The 14,797-nt window shown below is 38.5% G+C and overlaps 1 protein-coding gene across 1 annotated transcript; it reads right to left on the reverse strand.

Moving 5' to 3' along the window:
• Positions 1–277: 277 nt before the first annotated feature.
• On the reverse strand, positions 278–4,655 carry ifngr2 (interferon gamma receptor 2). The gene is made up of 7 exons (XM_084113203.1): positions 4,293–4,655; positions 4,056–4,185; positions 3,640–3,794; positions 3,382–3,536; positions 3,111–3,258; positions 2,748–2,908; positions 278–2,479 (listed from the first exon to the last, which is right to left on the reverse strand). Exons 1-7 carry the CDS (start codon positions 4,342–4,344, stop codon positions 2,354–2,356), a joined length of 927 nt encoding a protein of 308 aa, XP_083969329.1. The 5' UTR covers positions 4,345–4,655; the 3' UTR covers positions 278–2,353.
• Between the last annotated feature and the right edge of the window lie 10,142 nt (positions 4,656–14,797).

Below are 14,797 nucleotides of genomic sequence, written 5' to 3' on the forward strand. Positions count from 1 at the left end.
CACATTCTTCGCTTCAGTCTCATGCAAAGATCGGATGTTCTGTAGAGAAAACAGGGTGCAGAAGTTCACAGTTCAGACTAAAACAGTCCTGGCATTTCACTTCAGCCTTTTCATCAGGTAAAAAAATATGACTAATTCTGCAAAATATGATTAGGTTTTCTGAGAAAAGCAGAAAGGTTTAGGAAGTTTGTAGTTGGCTTTTCCTTGAGTGCTTATGAAAATCAATGCACTAAAATATAAGAATAACAAGAATAATGTCAAGTATGATTGTGCCCTCTTGTGGTTGGAAAAAGTAGTTTTATTTTTAAGGTAAAATCTCCATTGTACTTCAAGCAATTAGCATACTCAACTCATGCTAATAACTGAAAATAATGCAAGAAGAGGAAACGCGCATCTGTCTTTTTTTTAAAAGTAATTTACCTTTTTTATAGCGCCTATTTCACAATTGAGAGACTTTGCACATTTTGTCTTGAGCTGGTTCACAATAAAAGTTATCTGTATAAATCAAAACAAGAAAAATAAATAGCTACACTGTTTTATAAGTATAATTTCACAGTTGTGCAAAAAAAACACAACAACAACAAAGAACACAGTGAGAGCTTAGCAGTAGTTTCAAATCTCCAATATTCATTGATTATATTAAAGCTATTAATCAAACATTCATTAAAAACTACACTATCATTGTACAATTTCACAGTATACAAATTATTAAGCTCCCACAATTACTAACTTTGTATTGCATGTTAAATGGCCATTATCACAAATGTAGGCACTAACAAAAACCTTTCGACAAAAACATAGAAAAATACAAACAAGTGCAAGCTTTTATCAAAAGCAGACCAATTGAACGCAATTAAAATAAGCTGACACAGAGTCTACTTCTCCTAATTAACTCCATCATCAGTGTAGATAGATATAGTTGCTCTATGAAATGCTTCAATATATTTTTACATTTTGGCAGCCAAATGAATTTCACAATAAAAAAGACATTCAACAAAACTATACATATATAAAAACATAGAATAAAATGTAAATGAGGGACATATACAAGAAATAATGCTCTGAGGGAAGACAAACTGTGTACAGCTATTTAAAGGGAATTTTGAAATATAATAAAGTAAACTCATATGCAATACTGAAAACTGAGCACTTGTGTTGTAACAGGAGTTTAGTTGAAATCAGAGGGTCAAATGGAGCAACCAGTTACTGTTATGGCCAAATATAAACAACTAAAATACATTACAGTGATTTGAAGAATTCTTTTTTCTTTTCTTTTTTTCGAATTTAGTTATTTTCTTTAGCTGAATCTCTACTTAGCCCATCATTGATACTTTTGCAGATTAAATGTAGATAGCGATTACATTATTCTAAAACTGTGAACTGATAAAAATGATTTTGTGGTGAAGTACTACAGAAAAAACAATGTAATTTACATGAAAAAGTTCAGGTAAGAATAAAACTAGAAAAAAAGAAAAAAAACTAAGTAAAGTCTATTAGTACTCAATTCAAGCGTGTAGAAATGAAAGTGTAAATATCAACGTTATTATAAAATTACTCAACTTTTCTGATACTGGTGTTCCCATCATGCACTGGGCCTTGAATAATTAATGAGGTTGATTTTTCACTGTTTTCCAGCTGTACTTACACTGTTTTATCATTGTTAGGATTAGTAGTGTGCAATTTTGTGACATTTGAAGTTCATTTTCTACTCAGAATGACACATTCAAACACAAAAATGATCCATCAAATGTTACCGTCATTGTGTATTGTCTACCGAGTATTGAGGTCTCTGCATTCATAACACTTATCATCTGATATGTAGATACACTGTCTTAAACGATATCTATTGTATTAATTACTTGGGTACTTTTATAGTAAAGCATATACTTTAAAAGTATGGCTTAATTCAATATTATATTGTTTGAATTAAATGTATTACAAAGGGAACCTCAAGTAAATAAATATTACTCAACCTTTTACTAGCCAAGTTAAAATTACTTTTTTTCTTAGTTACTTTCACTTAACTTAGTTAAGTAGAGTTCACTTAATTCCATTATGTGAAATTTACTTAAAAATATTTGTGCAAAAACTTGCCAAAGAAAGAAAAATTTCAGTGTGCCAACAAAGTTATTTTCAGATTTAGTGTTAAAAGTGCAAGAAATATCAATCATTGCAATCTAATCTAAACCAAATAAACATTAAAAAACAATACTAATGCTCATAAAACTGTTCTCTGATGCATTTACACAGGACAGATCTAAATTTGTAAGCTTGTTAGTGATGTGCAAAGTATGTTAATTGCAAAGAAAAATACCAAAAATACCGAATATGTATGTAAAGACAGTCACAATCTTTAAGTCAAAGATCTTTTCTCTTGTTCCTCTTTGCTGTTCTCCATTACTGTGATCAAGTCACATGACCGTAGACTCTGACTGCTGGGACTTTGATATGCTTGCAGAGGAAACCCATCATACAGAACCTACATAAAGGGAAAGAACATAAATACTCATTTTAAAAATAATAATAAAATAATTTACATCTAACTCTTCGAACTGATGAATGATCATTTAAGAAAAAAGTGTTGCCTGATGATAGCAGGCCTCTTCAGAACTCAAATTCAACAACATGCACCAAAACAATATTTATCAAAAAAGTAGTTAATTGTTATAGGTTGCCATATTAGAGTTACCATTCAGTTACATTACTTTATCTCAATTGATTAATAATTATAAAATATGGATGTGTACCTCTCGATAGTGGTCAGGAATTTCCAGTTGGACTGGCTGTAATAGTTGTTTCACCTTTTTGTGGTATTTAAAAAGTACAAAAATGCAGATACCACACATGGCCGAAACAAAAAATGTGGTTAAAACACTATAGAGCAAAACACGTCTCCTTGCTTCTTCAGCTGCACAGGAAGAAAGGAATGAAAGAACACATTTCAGTTAAACAATTAATGCACTTGAGCAAAATGAATAATGTCTTGCAGCATGTGATTCATTTCAGTATCTAAAAGCTAATGAATTTCTGATTGGGTTTAATCACACACACACTCTGAATGAAGCTGATGCAGTCTGTGCTCTAGTAATAAATAAGTGAATAAGACTCACGCGTTTCCGGGATGATTTCACATCTTTCCTTGCTAGCATTTCCATAAGGCTTTTTGAAAAGCAAATACTGAACCTGGAAACAGTAGTTTTGCTCTGATTCCAGTTCAGGAAAGGGTTCATTCTTTCTATTTGTAATAAAAGACTCTACCTGTAGGAATAAAAAACTCTTGTCAGCTTTCACTAGTCCTCCTACAGAAATGGAATGAATGTTTGTTTACATGATTTTCTTTTCTTTCTTTTTTTCTTTTTTTTTGTGAAGGATGCAAGAGACCTTAGGGGATCCTCCGTTATCTACTTTCCAGTATGATATATTAAATTCAATGTGCACTCCAAATTCCTTCTCCAAACTGTCATCCATATGTGCCATAGTCAGGGAAACCCTTTCAGGTGTTACAATCAGATTCGTCACAGGAAGACAAACCGCAACTGTGAAACACAAAGAACATAGATGTTTGTGCTAGAGATATTAGCGGTGATAAACAAACATTTAAAATGGAAGGTACATATAACCACATAAAGCAATCTTTACCATTTACACACTGGACTGGATTTGAATACTGCCATTCTGACACGTTGTTTCCTTTCTCCGTGCGAACTCGGAATACCGCTCCATAAAATTCAGGAGTGATTCTTAACTCTGTTCCAATATGGCTCGACACATTGAGCCACTCATCCTCTGATTTGCTAAAATCAAAATAACAATACAGAATAAGTTAAAGGCAAGATGATAGTGCAGGTGTTATATATGACCTCCTCAGTCACCATTACATTTTTAACTGTATGGAAAAAGAGCCAATGAAAGTGACTGAAATTCTGTATAACTCTGTATAACTCTCATAGAAAAAGAAAAAAAAACATCAAAAGGGTTTGGGACAACATGAGGGTGAGTAAATGATGACATAATTTCATTTTGGTTGAACTATACATTTAAAATAATATGCTTACTATTTAGGGTTGTACTGTAGTGAATACAGCACGTTGCCATCGTTGGAAGGCTTCCACTTCAGATATGATCCCTGCAGATATGATCCCTCTATCTTGACATCTTGAGGAGGCTTTAAGCCGAATGTCCTCTCTGAAATAAAACAGATATACGCTGTTTTAAGGACACGAAAGCAAGACACGTTGTTTTAAATACTATAATTGAGGCAATTCCACAAATCATATAATTTGAGTTCTTACCGATGGTGATTATCAGTATCAAAACCGCTACTACGTGAAGGTGGCGGATCATTTCGACGGTTTTGTATCCATATTTTCACCATGAAACCTGGTCTTTTTGATGAAGCGCCATTCTGGTGTTCTGTTGAAACACGCTAGTTCCTCTTGGGCTCTTACAGTAAATGCAGCGTAATCTACGGAGTTCAGTAGAGGATCTCACACAATAAAATTCTGTTAAACCCAATAATAAATACGACAGAACTGTTTTCTTACTTCTTCTTTAGTTATAAATCCTATTTGTAAGCGTTATATTACAATCAGTGGCTGGATCAGATTCAATTCCGTCTGTCTGTGACTTCCCTGCTTCCGCGTTCCGCCCACGACTCGTGTCGAAGTTACGCAAGACTATATTATTATATCGCGAGACAGAGAGACGCATGCTCGACGTGCTCGCCCCTGTCTATGTACTCGACTCGCATTTGATGCTAGTTTGGTAAAGACAATAAAATAAAGGTTTGGTACCGAATACGATTTTTAACTAGGGTGACCAGTGACCACCATCAAACAAACCAAATGTGGGATGATTATAAGTTCGTGTGGGACATGTTACCAACACCAAAACATAACCTGAAACTGTTATATAATGTCTAACTTAATAAAACATTTGTATTCTTCCTTTCAGCTGATAAAACATCTTTGTTCTTTAGTCCCTTCCAAAAAACACCATTACATCACAAGATAACATAACATGTCTTTATTTTACATGTCATTTAAATTCAACATCACTGAGCCCAAAGGCAGCAGGCATCATGCAGATAGAACAGTTCTGACCAAGTCCAACTAAAATCCAACAAAATAAACAATGAACAAATAAAATACAAAACAACATGAAATCAATCAGTCTTATATTAAACCAAAAACTTTCATATTTTTAGAAAGGATGAGAATTAGAACAACCACAGCAGGCAACAAGTTGATAAATTCTGTTAAATTAAAATTTTAATTGACCGAATTATCCATTTGTTTTCTGATAGGGAACACATCACCACATCATCTTTCCCTTTATGTAGGTTCTGTATGATGGGTTTCCTCTGCAAGCATATCAAAGTCCCAGCAGTCAGAGTCTACGGTCATGTGACTTGATCACAGTAATGGAGAACAGCAAAGAGGAACAAGAGAAAAGATCTTTGACTTAAAGATTGTGACTGTCTTTACATACATATTCGGTATTTTTGGTATTTTTCTTTGCAATTAACATACTTTGCACATCACGTTACATGAGCATTAGTATTATTGTTTAATGTTTATTTGGTTTAGATTAGATTGCAAAGATTGATATTTCTTGCACTTTTAACACTAAATCTGAAAATAACTTTGTTGTCACACTGAAATCTTTTTTTAAACTCGGAAGATGAAAATAGCGGAATAAAACTAAAATTTAACCATTTTTCCCCTACTATTAAAGGGTTAGTTCACACAAAAATGAAAATTCTGTCAGTAATTACTCACCCTCATGTTGTTCCAACCGCGTAAGACCTTCGTTCATCTTCGGAACATAAATTAAGATATTTTTGATTAAATCTGAGTGCTGGATCACTAGGCTGCTAGGTGACTGAAACTTGCTGGCCCAGAAAAGTTATTAAAGAGATCGTCAGAGATGGGCATAAATACATGGAAATGTATTTAAAATACAAATACAAAATACTGTGTGGAAAAATGTATTTAAATACAAATACAAAATACTGTGGGAAAAAATGTATTTAAATACAAATACAGTATTTTGTATTTTGAAAATACACAAAATACATGTGAAATTGGCCATCCAGTGCAGGTATAGGTCACAGTGTTAGAAACTACATAGGCCTACTGACTTATCATTCCTAACCTCATCTCTGCCCTCTCTGTCGTTCTTTCTTTGTTTCTTTGTTTCTTTCTTTCTCTCTTTCTTTCAATTACAAATAAACCTATGCAAAATAGCAGCCATTTATATACTTATTTCTGGTTACAATGTAGTCTATTACTTGTGGTGAACACTATTAAAAAATTCATACTGTATGTAAATATGTGGGAACCTTTTCTGCTATCTAGCAAAGAATATGGATGGGTGATATGACCAAAATCTCAATTTTACTTCACAGTAACGATATCATGGTTTCACAATTCTCAATATCAGTTTTGATTCCACAGCATAAACTGAATTTCAAACTCTTTTGAGGTTTTTTTATTTTAATTTATTTTTTGCAGGTAGTCTCAATGCTTTTTAAGTAATTTTATGTTTATTTTATGTAAAGTTTATTTGTTTCTATAAGTTTATTAAAATTAGAAAGTGTATCTAAAATTTTAAATTAGAATTAATTTAGATTAATTTGACACTATTTACCCCTTTTTTATTATTATTTTTATGTACAATAAAACTAAAAGCTGAAGATTTTTGTGGTGTATCATTCATCAGTGTTTGTTTTTCCACTCCAACGTTCCAGTAATTCCTGCCCACTAAAAGCTGCACGGATAAATTTGCTTAACCCACACATAGGCCCATCTATGTAAACGATTTAGAAAAACTTCCATCAATTCAAACTTTATATCATCGCTATGATATGTAGTGTCATATCACCCAGCCCTAACATGCAGTAATGCTTTAAAGGTTGTATCAGCGATTTCAGGCCCAAAAAAGGCCCAAACATAAATTATCACATTCATGTAATCTTTCCTAACGATCCGATAGCTGCCCGCCCCATAAGCAGGCCGTCAAAAAAACACGTCTCTGTAGGGGTTGTGAGGTTGCAAAACCTCACAACACCCTGTCGATGATTGTTTGGAACACTATTTATTTTGGTTTTGAGTGGTTGGTGAAACCAATTGTTTTTGTGTGCAGATCTCAGAGCCTAGGCTGCCTACAGAGACGCGTTTTTTTGACAGCATGCTTATGGGACGGGCAGCTTAGCGGATCGTTAGGAAAGATTAGATAAATGTGATCATTTATGTTTAGGCCTGAAATCGCTGATACAACCTTTAAACACATTTGACAAGCTAGTTGATAAAAATCAACAACCGGTCAAGAAGACTGATTGGCTAACGCTATTTTCCCACTTGTCTGTGCTCTTTTATTCTTTCATGTTAACTGAAGTGAATAATGCACTATTTTAACTTTAATCAACAAGTAGAATTGATCATGACATTCTCACCTTCATTCCAAAAGAAATCGCTGATCCAATGCTGAGCTAGTGAATGTCTGAACTAGTTGATGCACAAAATCAATACCCTGATAAAGAGGTTGACTGGCAAAAAGTATTTTATGTATTTTGAAAATACAAAAATACTCATCTTAAATGTATTTAAATACAAATACAAAATACTGTGTGGAAAAATTTATTTAAATACAAATACAAAATAGTATTTTGTATTTCAAATACGTATTTTAAATACATGTATCTGAAATACTGCCCATCCCTGGAGATCGTTAATATAGTCCAAGTGACTACAGTGGCTCAATCTTAAGTATATCAAGCGACGAGAATACTTTTTGTGCGCAAAAACAAACAAAAATAACGACTTTATTCCACTATTCATTTCCTTCTCTCTGGGCCTCGTAGTGTTTTTGCGTTGCGCGTCTGTGTTACACGTCAACACGCATCACACACATGACCAGCGTCGGCCAATTGTGAGCCTACGTGGTGACGTGTAACACAGACGCGCAGCGCAAAAACACTACGTGAACCAACTAGAGGCCCAGAGAGAAGGAAATGAATAGTGGAATAAAGTCGTTATTTTTGTTTGTTTTTGCGCACAAAAAGTATTTTCGTCACTTGATATACTTAAGATTGAGCCACTGTAGTCACTTGGACTATATTAACAATCTCTTTAATAACTTTTCTGGGCCAGCAAGTTTCGGTCACCTAGCAGCCTATGGAGAAGTGATCCAGCACTCAGATTTCATCAAAAATATCTTAATTTGTGTTCCGAAGATGAACGAAGGTCTTACGCGGTTGGAACAACATGAGGGTGAGTAATTACTGACAGAATTTTCATTTTTGGGTGAACTAACCCTTTAAATCTAACAGATGCTTACATTGTCTTCAATGGTGTTCAACACACAAACCTCTGTTAAAATCTCAGAAAATTTGGTTCAGGGTTTCATGACACTTTAAGCCTATTCCTAGACTAAAATGCATGTTTAAGCTGTTGTAACTAAAAGCAACTTGCACTAGCATATCTAAAAATGTGTCAATGCCATTGTTTTGTCTCAAGATGCACACCAGTAATGTTTTTTTTTTCTAAGGCACATTTAAAAAAATGTTTAACTAATTGAACTAAAGCCCAATCCTGGCTTAATCTAAACTATTATGATTTTTAAATAATTAATTAGCATTTTATTGCATGACATAAGTATTTTATCACCTACCAACCAGTAAGAATTTCGGCTCTCACAGACCTGTTAGTTTTTCTTTAAGAAGCCTTCTCCACTCTTTACCTGTATTAACTGCACCTGTTTGAACTCGTTACCTGTATAAAAGACACCTGTCAACACACTCAATCAAACAGACTCCAACCTCTCCACAATGGCCAAGACCAGAGAGCTGTGCAAGGACATCAAGGATAAAATTGAAGACCTGCACAAGACTGGGATGGGCTACAGGACAATAGGCAAGCAGTTTGGTGAGAAGGCAACAACTGTTGGTGCAATTATTAGAAAATGGAAGAAGTTCAAGATGACGGTCAGTCTCCCTCGGTCTGGGGACCCATGCAAGATCTCACCTCGTGGGGCATCAATGATCATGAGGAAGGTGAGAGATCAGCCTAGAACTACACGGCAGGACCTGGTCAATGACCTGAAGAGAGCTGGGACCACAGTCTCAAAGAAAACCATTAGTAACACACTACGAAGTCAAGGATTAAAATCCTGCAGTGCATGCAAGGTCCCCCTGCTCAAGCCAGCGCATGTCCAGGCCCGTCTGAAGTTTGCCAATCTGGATGATCCAGAGGAGGAATGGGAGAAGGTCATGTGGACCACTTTTGGAGGACGAAGAAGGCTCCGTAAAAAGCATCTCAAGGTCCTTGAGTGGCCTAGCCAGTCTCCAGACCTGAACCCAATAGAAAATCTTTGGAGGGAGCTGAAAGTCCGTATTGCCCAGTGACAGTCCTGAAACCTGAAGGATCTGGAGAAGGTCTGTATGGAGGAGTGGGCCAAAATCCCTGCTGCAGTGTGAGCAAACCTGGTCAAGAACTACAGGAAACATATGATCTCTGTAATTGCAAACAAAGGTTTCTGTGCCAGATATTAAGTTCTGCTTTTCTGATGTATCAAATACTTATGTCATGCAATAAAATGCAAATTAATTACTTAAAAATCATACAATGTGATTTTCTGAATTTTTGTTTTAGGATTCCTTCACTCACAGTTGAAGTGTACCTATGATACAAATTACAGACTTCTACATGATTTGTAAGTGGGAAACCCTGCAAAATCGGCAGTGTATCAAATACTTGTTCTCCCCACTGTATAATACTGTAGATAAATAGCTGTGCAGACCTTGGAGGTTTCCAGAATGACATTGTTGATCTTGTCTCTGTCCAGTCCCTCCATACCAGCCTTGTTATCATTGAGAGCGATCCTGGAGAGAAGATCAGCTCCAGAGCTGCTCCCACTCACAGCAGCATCCTGATGGTGATCCTCCATTCCTGCTACTTTCACTTCCTTCACCAAACTAACACCTACAACCCAGTAAGCGACCTGCCATGGATGCTAAACGTCGAAATATTGAGGCAAAATATTGTTGTTGTTTTTTCTATTGACAGCTTTTCCTGTGCTAGTTAGCCTTGATAGATATCACTGAATGCATTTTAAAGCATTTGCTTTTAATTGAATTACGTTACTTGACTGTCTTGCAGATATATAGCTAAAGAAACATAAACTAGTCAAGGATCCATGGGTTTATAGTCAACTAAAAAAACAAAAACTATATAAAAGCGTTATTTGCCAAGCCATAGCCCCCATTTTTGAACGTCTCGTTCTCGAAAAGGAACGCACCACCATGAACGTCTTTATTGCCACCTGCTGTACTGGAATATGAACATTCACCATGCAGGGTTTCATGTATGTTTTAAATGCTATGTGACATTTTGTTTATTGTGAACGTATTCCAAACAACGTTTTTGCGCCCTTGAAGGCCACTATGAAAAAGAGACGCCATTTGTTGCGTTGTTTATTTTGAGTTAAAAATAGGGTGACCCCCCCCGTCCCGCTTTGCGATGAATGATCATTTAAGAAAAAAGTGTTGCCTGATGATAGCAGGCCTCTTCAGAACTCAAATTCGACAACATGTACCAAAACAATATTTATCAAAAAAGTAGTTCATTGTTATATGTTGCCATATTAGAGTTACCATTCAGTTACTTTATCTCAATTGATTAATAATTATAAAATATGGATGTGCACTCTCAATAGTGGTCAGGAACAAGGTTATTATAGTTTTGCATTTTTAAATTAGTTTTTATTTTAATATCATTTTCAAATTTCCTATAAATTTCAGTTTAGTTTTAGTTAGTTTCATTAATGGTTTTGTTAGTTTTAGTTTAGTTTTTATTTTGTGAACACATTTCTATTTAGTTTTTATATATTTAGTTTCAGTTTAAGTTTTAGTAATTATAGTTTAGCAGAGTTAACAGAACACTTCCAGTTAAAGACATTTAATTTCAGCACAGTTTAATGTTTGCAGTTTACATTTAACTCTTGTGAAAACCTCTTAATAATAAAAATAAAATAATTGTTTGAGGATGAACAAAGAACCAAACAAATACAACTAAAAAGTAAAAATTATATAATAAAATAAAAATGAAATCTTGTTAAACGTGGTGTATAAGAAAAAGAAAAAGATATGCGTATGATTATGATTATTCTTTAAAGGAGACATATCATGCTTTTAAATCGTTCCTTTTTACATATAAATCATACATTTGTAGTTTATATAAAGCGGAACTGCAATGCTTGGGTCTGAATTCCTCATTATTATAGCTCCACAGGCCTCTTTTCTACCCCTTTTCTGATGTGCGTCTGAGAGCAACTCGTTTTGGTGCGGTCTCTTTAAATACAATTGAGACACTTCATACCCCGCCCTCTCTCCAGGTTGCAGAGGTGACACTCGGTTCAACTCCACCCCGTTCGGCCATTTTTGTAGTTTGATAGCAGAGATACGATTATCTAGCAGCACAGAAACGTTTTATTCACACGTTATTAACAAAATGTCAACAACGGAAGACTTGTCCAGCCAGCCTTACATGTTTGAGCCAGAGTCGGAGCCGGAGCGAGATGAAAATGAAGACAACGAACCTGCAGAACAACGTCTTCATATGGATGTATCGCAATGGTGTGTAACTGTATTTACACATGAAACATTGGTCTTCCGACCTTTTACCACCGTGTCGATTTATTTTGATTAATATGTGCGAGGGAGAGAGAGCAAGACAGCGTCTAGTTTGGAGAAGGTGAAGTCTTGTTTACACTTTCGACTGGCTCCGAGAGATAGGTCTGACTGCAGAACCGCAGAACCATACGTCATAGCAGTGTGAGGACGACAGCGCCAGCCTGACCATAGATATCATATATAAACGCTAGATGTCTTATGGCGCAGTCACTTCCGGCATCACCGTTCGGCCATCTTACCGCAGTGAAGCTGTGCATTAGGTGAGTGATCAGCATGCACACAAATCCTCATATCTCGCTGAAATATTGACGGATTTAGCTCTTTTGCTAAGACATGTAATGTTTTATGTTTATTGAAACAGAACACAGCGGTTTCATAACATTGACAAAAACATTCTCGGACTTGACTGTAGGTTGCCGAGTGAACTCTGAGCGGGAACACGCCCTTTTCGCCGCAGGTCTGTTGTCGTGCACGGCCCGCACTCTCTTCCTCCTGGCACGAACATCAGGAACGCTGCCCCTCCTCGTCCGGCGGCAGAGGCTGGTTTCGTGCCGAAACGGGGCTTCCTGAATTGCCTCTGGCGAAGCGGCGGTTCAGGCTCGCGTTGCTCTCTCGCGCTCGGGGATGCGCGCCTAGCGTATCCACCCAGACGCTGAGCCAAGGACGATCTAGACCTCGCTCTAGGGGGGGCTTGAGACCGTTTAGGTAGGAGATGCGGCATCATCTTTGACTGTTTCAAAGTCTCAGCGTACTTCTCAGAAAAAGCCTTGACTGCAACGCCGAAAAGACCCGACGGGCTTACCGGTGCGTCCAGGAGCTGTTTCTTCTCATCATTGCACATCTCCGTCAACGTCAGCCACAGGTGACGGTGTAAAACCACGAGGCTGCCCATGTTACGGCCGATACCCTGCGCGACCTTTTTCGAGGCGGCCAGAGCCAGATCCGCAGCCGTGCGCAGCTTCCTGAGAGACTCGGGGTCCGGGCCCTCCTCGTCCAGGGACCCCAAGAGTCGAGTTTGGAAGACTTGCAGGATTGCCATCTTGTGGAGGGCAGATGCTGCATGTCCAGCTGAGATATATGCCTTCTCGGCGATGTGGGCAGTGGTTCTACATGGCCTGGAAGGCAATGAGGCGGTTTTCCATCCGACGGGAGGCGGTCACGTGTAACCCAATTTCTCCGCCCCTTCCACTGCTGTCAGCAGCTGGGTACCCTGTGCATGGGCTCGGGCTGTGTGAGGGGAGTGCCATGACCAGGTGAGCTCCTCGTGGAGCTCAGGGAAAAAGGGTGCGGGTCTCTGAGGGGCGTCCGCCTGAAGGCCCGCGCCGAGGAAGGACTCGTCCATCCACTTCCTAGACGGCTGTTCTCTGGGGGCTGCCCAGTCCAGCTCCCAGTACTGCCTCCGTAAGAATAGCCATGAGCTCCACATCCAGCGAGGTCGGGGTGGCTTCTGAAGGAGCCTCAGACCACGCTCCCAGGTCGGAGGCGCTCATGGACATGGCGTCGTCCTCACTACACCCGAAAGATACTATTTCCCGCGCTTCCTTCGGAGGGCGGCAACTGGCCTCAGCGTAGGTGAGAGGTTCTGATACGTGAGGGCGGCGTGGGCGTTGGGCCGACGCCAACTCCTCGACAGAGTCCATAGACGGAGCTCTCTGCAGTCTCCCGGCCCGCGGCTTGACGCCGGAGGGCGGGGGGAGGCAGGAGATGGAGGGCCGCCGTTACGGGTAACGGCCAGCCTTGAACGAAGGATCTTGATGGGGAGTTCCTCACAGGCTCGACAACCTGATCCCTCGAGTGCCGCCTCCGCGTGGGCTCGACCCAGACACAGCACACACTGCTCGTGTGCGTCCGGGAAGTCGATAAAGAGACATTCCTTCATTTAAAAGCAAAAATCCGCCGGAACGCGAGAGGGGAAATCCACTTTGTCCACTCTGATTGCGTGAATCCACGGCGAAACCAGGCTCCAGGTGAAGAAGAAAGATTGGCTATTTGCAAGCAAAAGAGTTATTCAAATCAGGCTTCAGCATTTCGAGGAAAATGGATTTCCCCATAGAGACAGAGCGCAACGCGCCATAATCTGAAGACCACACCCACCGGGGGGGTGGGGGGACAATACAACCGCCTCCATTAACTTTGCATTGCAAGAGGCTGCCTCCTTGTCATTTATGAATTATAACAAAAGACAGAAAAATGCCTAAAAGCTGCTGTGTGACAAGGTGTACAGCAAACAAAAAACCCAGAAATACATTTTTATAAGCTTCCGAACCGTAAAAGCCAGCCTTTAAAGAGACAAAAGTGGATACAGGCAATAGGACGTGAAGCATCAGCAGGAAGAATGGGTAAATTGTGGGATCCTGACACTCAGTATGTCTACGTGTGCAGTAAACATTTTGTCACTGGTAAGTCAAATATCCAAATGTCAAGCTGTAGCATTTTGACAGTATGCAACTTTTAGAATGTGGATAAAGCAGAAAGCTATGCAGTAACGGTTATGTTTGCAAGTGCCTTAGCTACAGTAGTAGGGTTACGTTACTAAGAATAACATATATATTATTATATACGTTAATAATATAATAGGGTATATAATACCCATATTAATATTTTCATTAATTATTACTAAGTGCCTTAGTTACAGTAATTGTTAGGTTTGCAAGTGCCAAGCAGTTGCTTGCTAACGCATAACATACTCGGTTACTAACGTAACCTCGGTTCTCTCTAGAAAAACTCTTTTTCACGAAATACTGAAGCAAAAAATTATCCTTAATTTTGAAGTAATGTAAAGCGCATTGCAGCAGCACACAGCTATGGGCGAGACGGCTCGCTCGCTCATTGGCTGCTCTGCGGCAACTGCATAAGCCTATCGAGCGAGGCCTGAAGTGACGTCTCACTTCGCGCCCTCCTTGCCACTTCCCGCCGAAACGGGCGTGGCTTAGCCCTATAAAGGTAGCTCGAAAAGGCTGATTCACTTGATTTTCTTTTCATCGCCGAAGCGAACCAGAGTGAACCGCACGCACGCCGGGGAACGCAGTACTCGTTCCCTCTTCTAGAGAGAACCGAGGTTACGTTAGTAACCGAGTACGTTCTCTTACGAGAGTTCTCTCGTAC

This window comes from Abramis brama (assembly GCF_963993115.1).
Source record: "Abramis brama genome assembly, chromosome: 5".
In the NCBI taxonomy this organism is placed as follows: Eukaryota; Metazoa; Chordata; class Actinopteri; order Cypriniformes; family Leuciscidae; genus Abramis; species Abramis brama.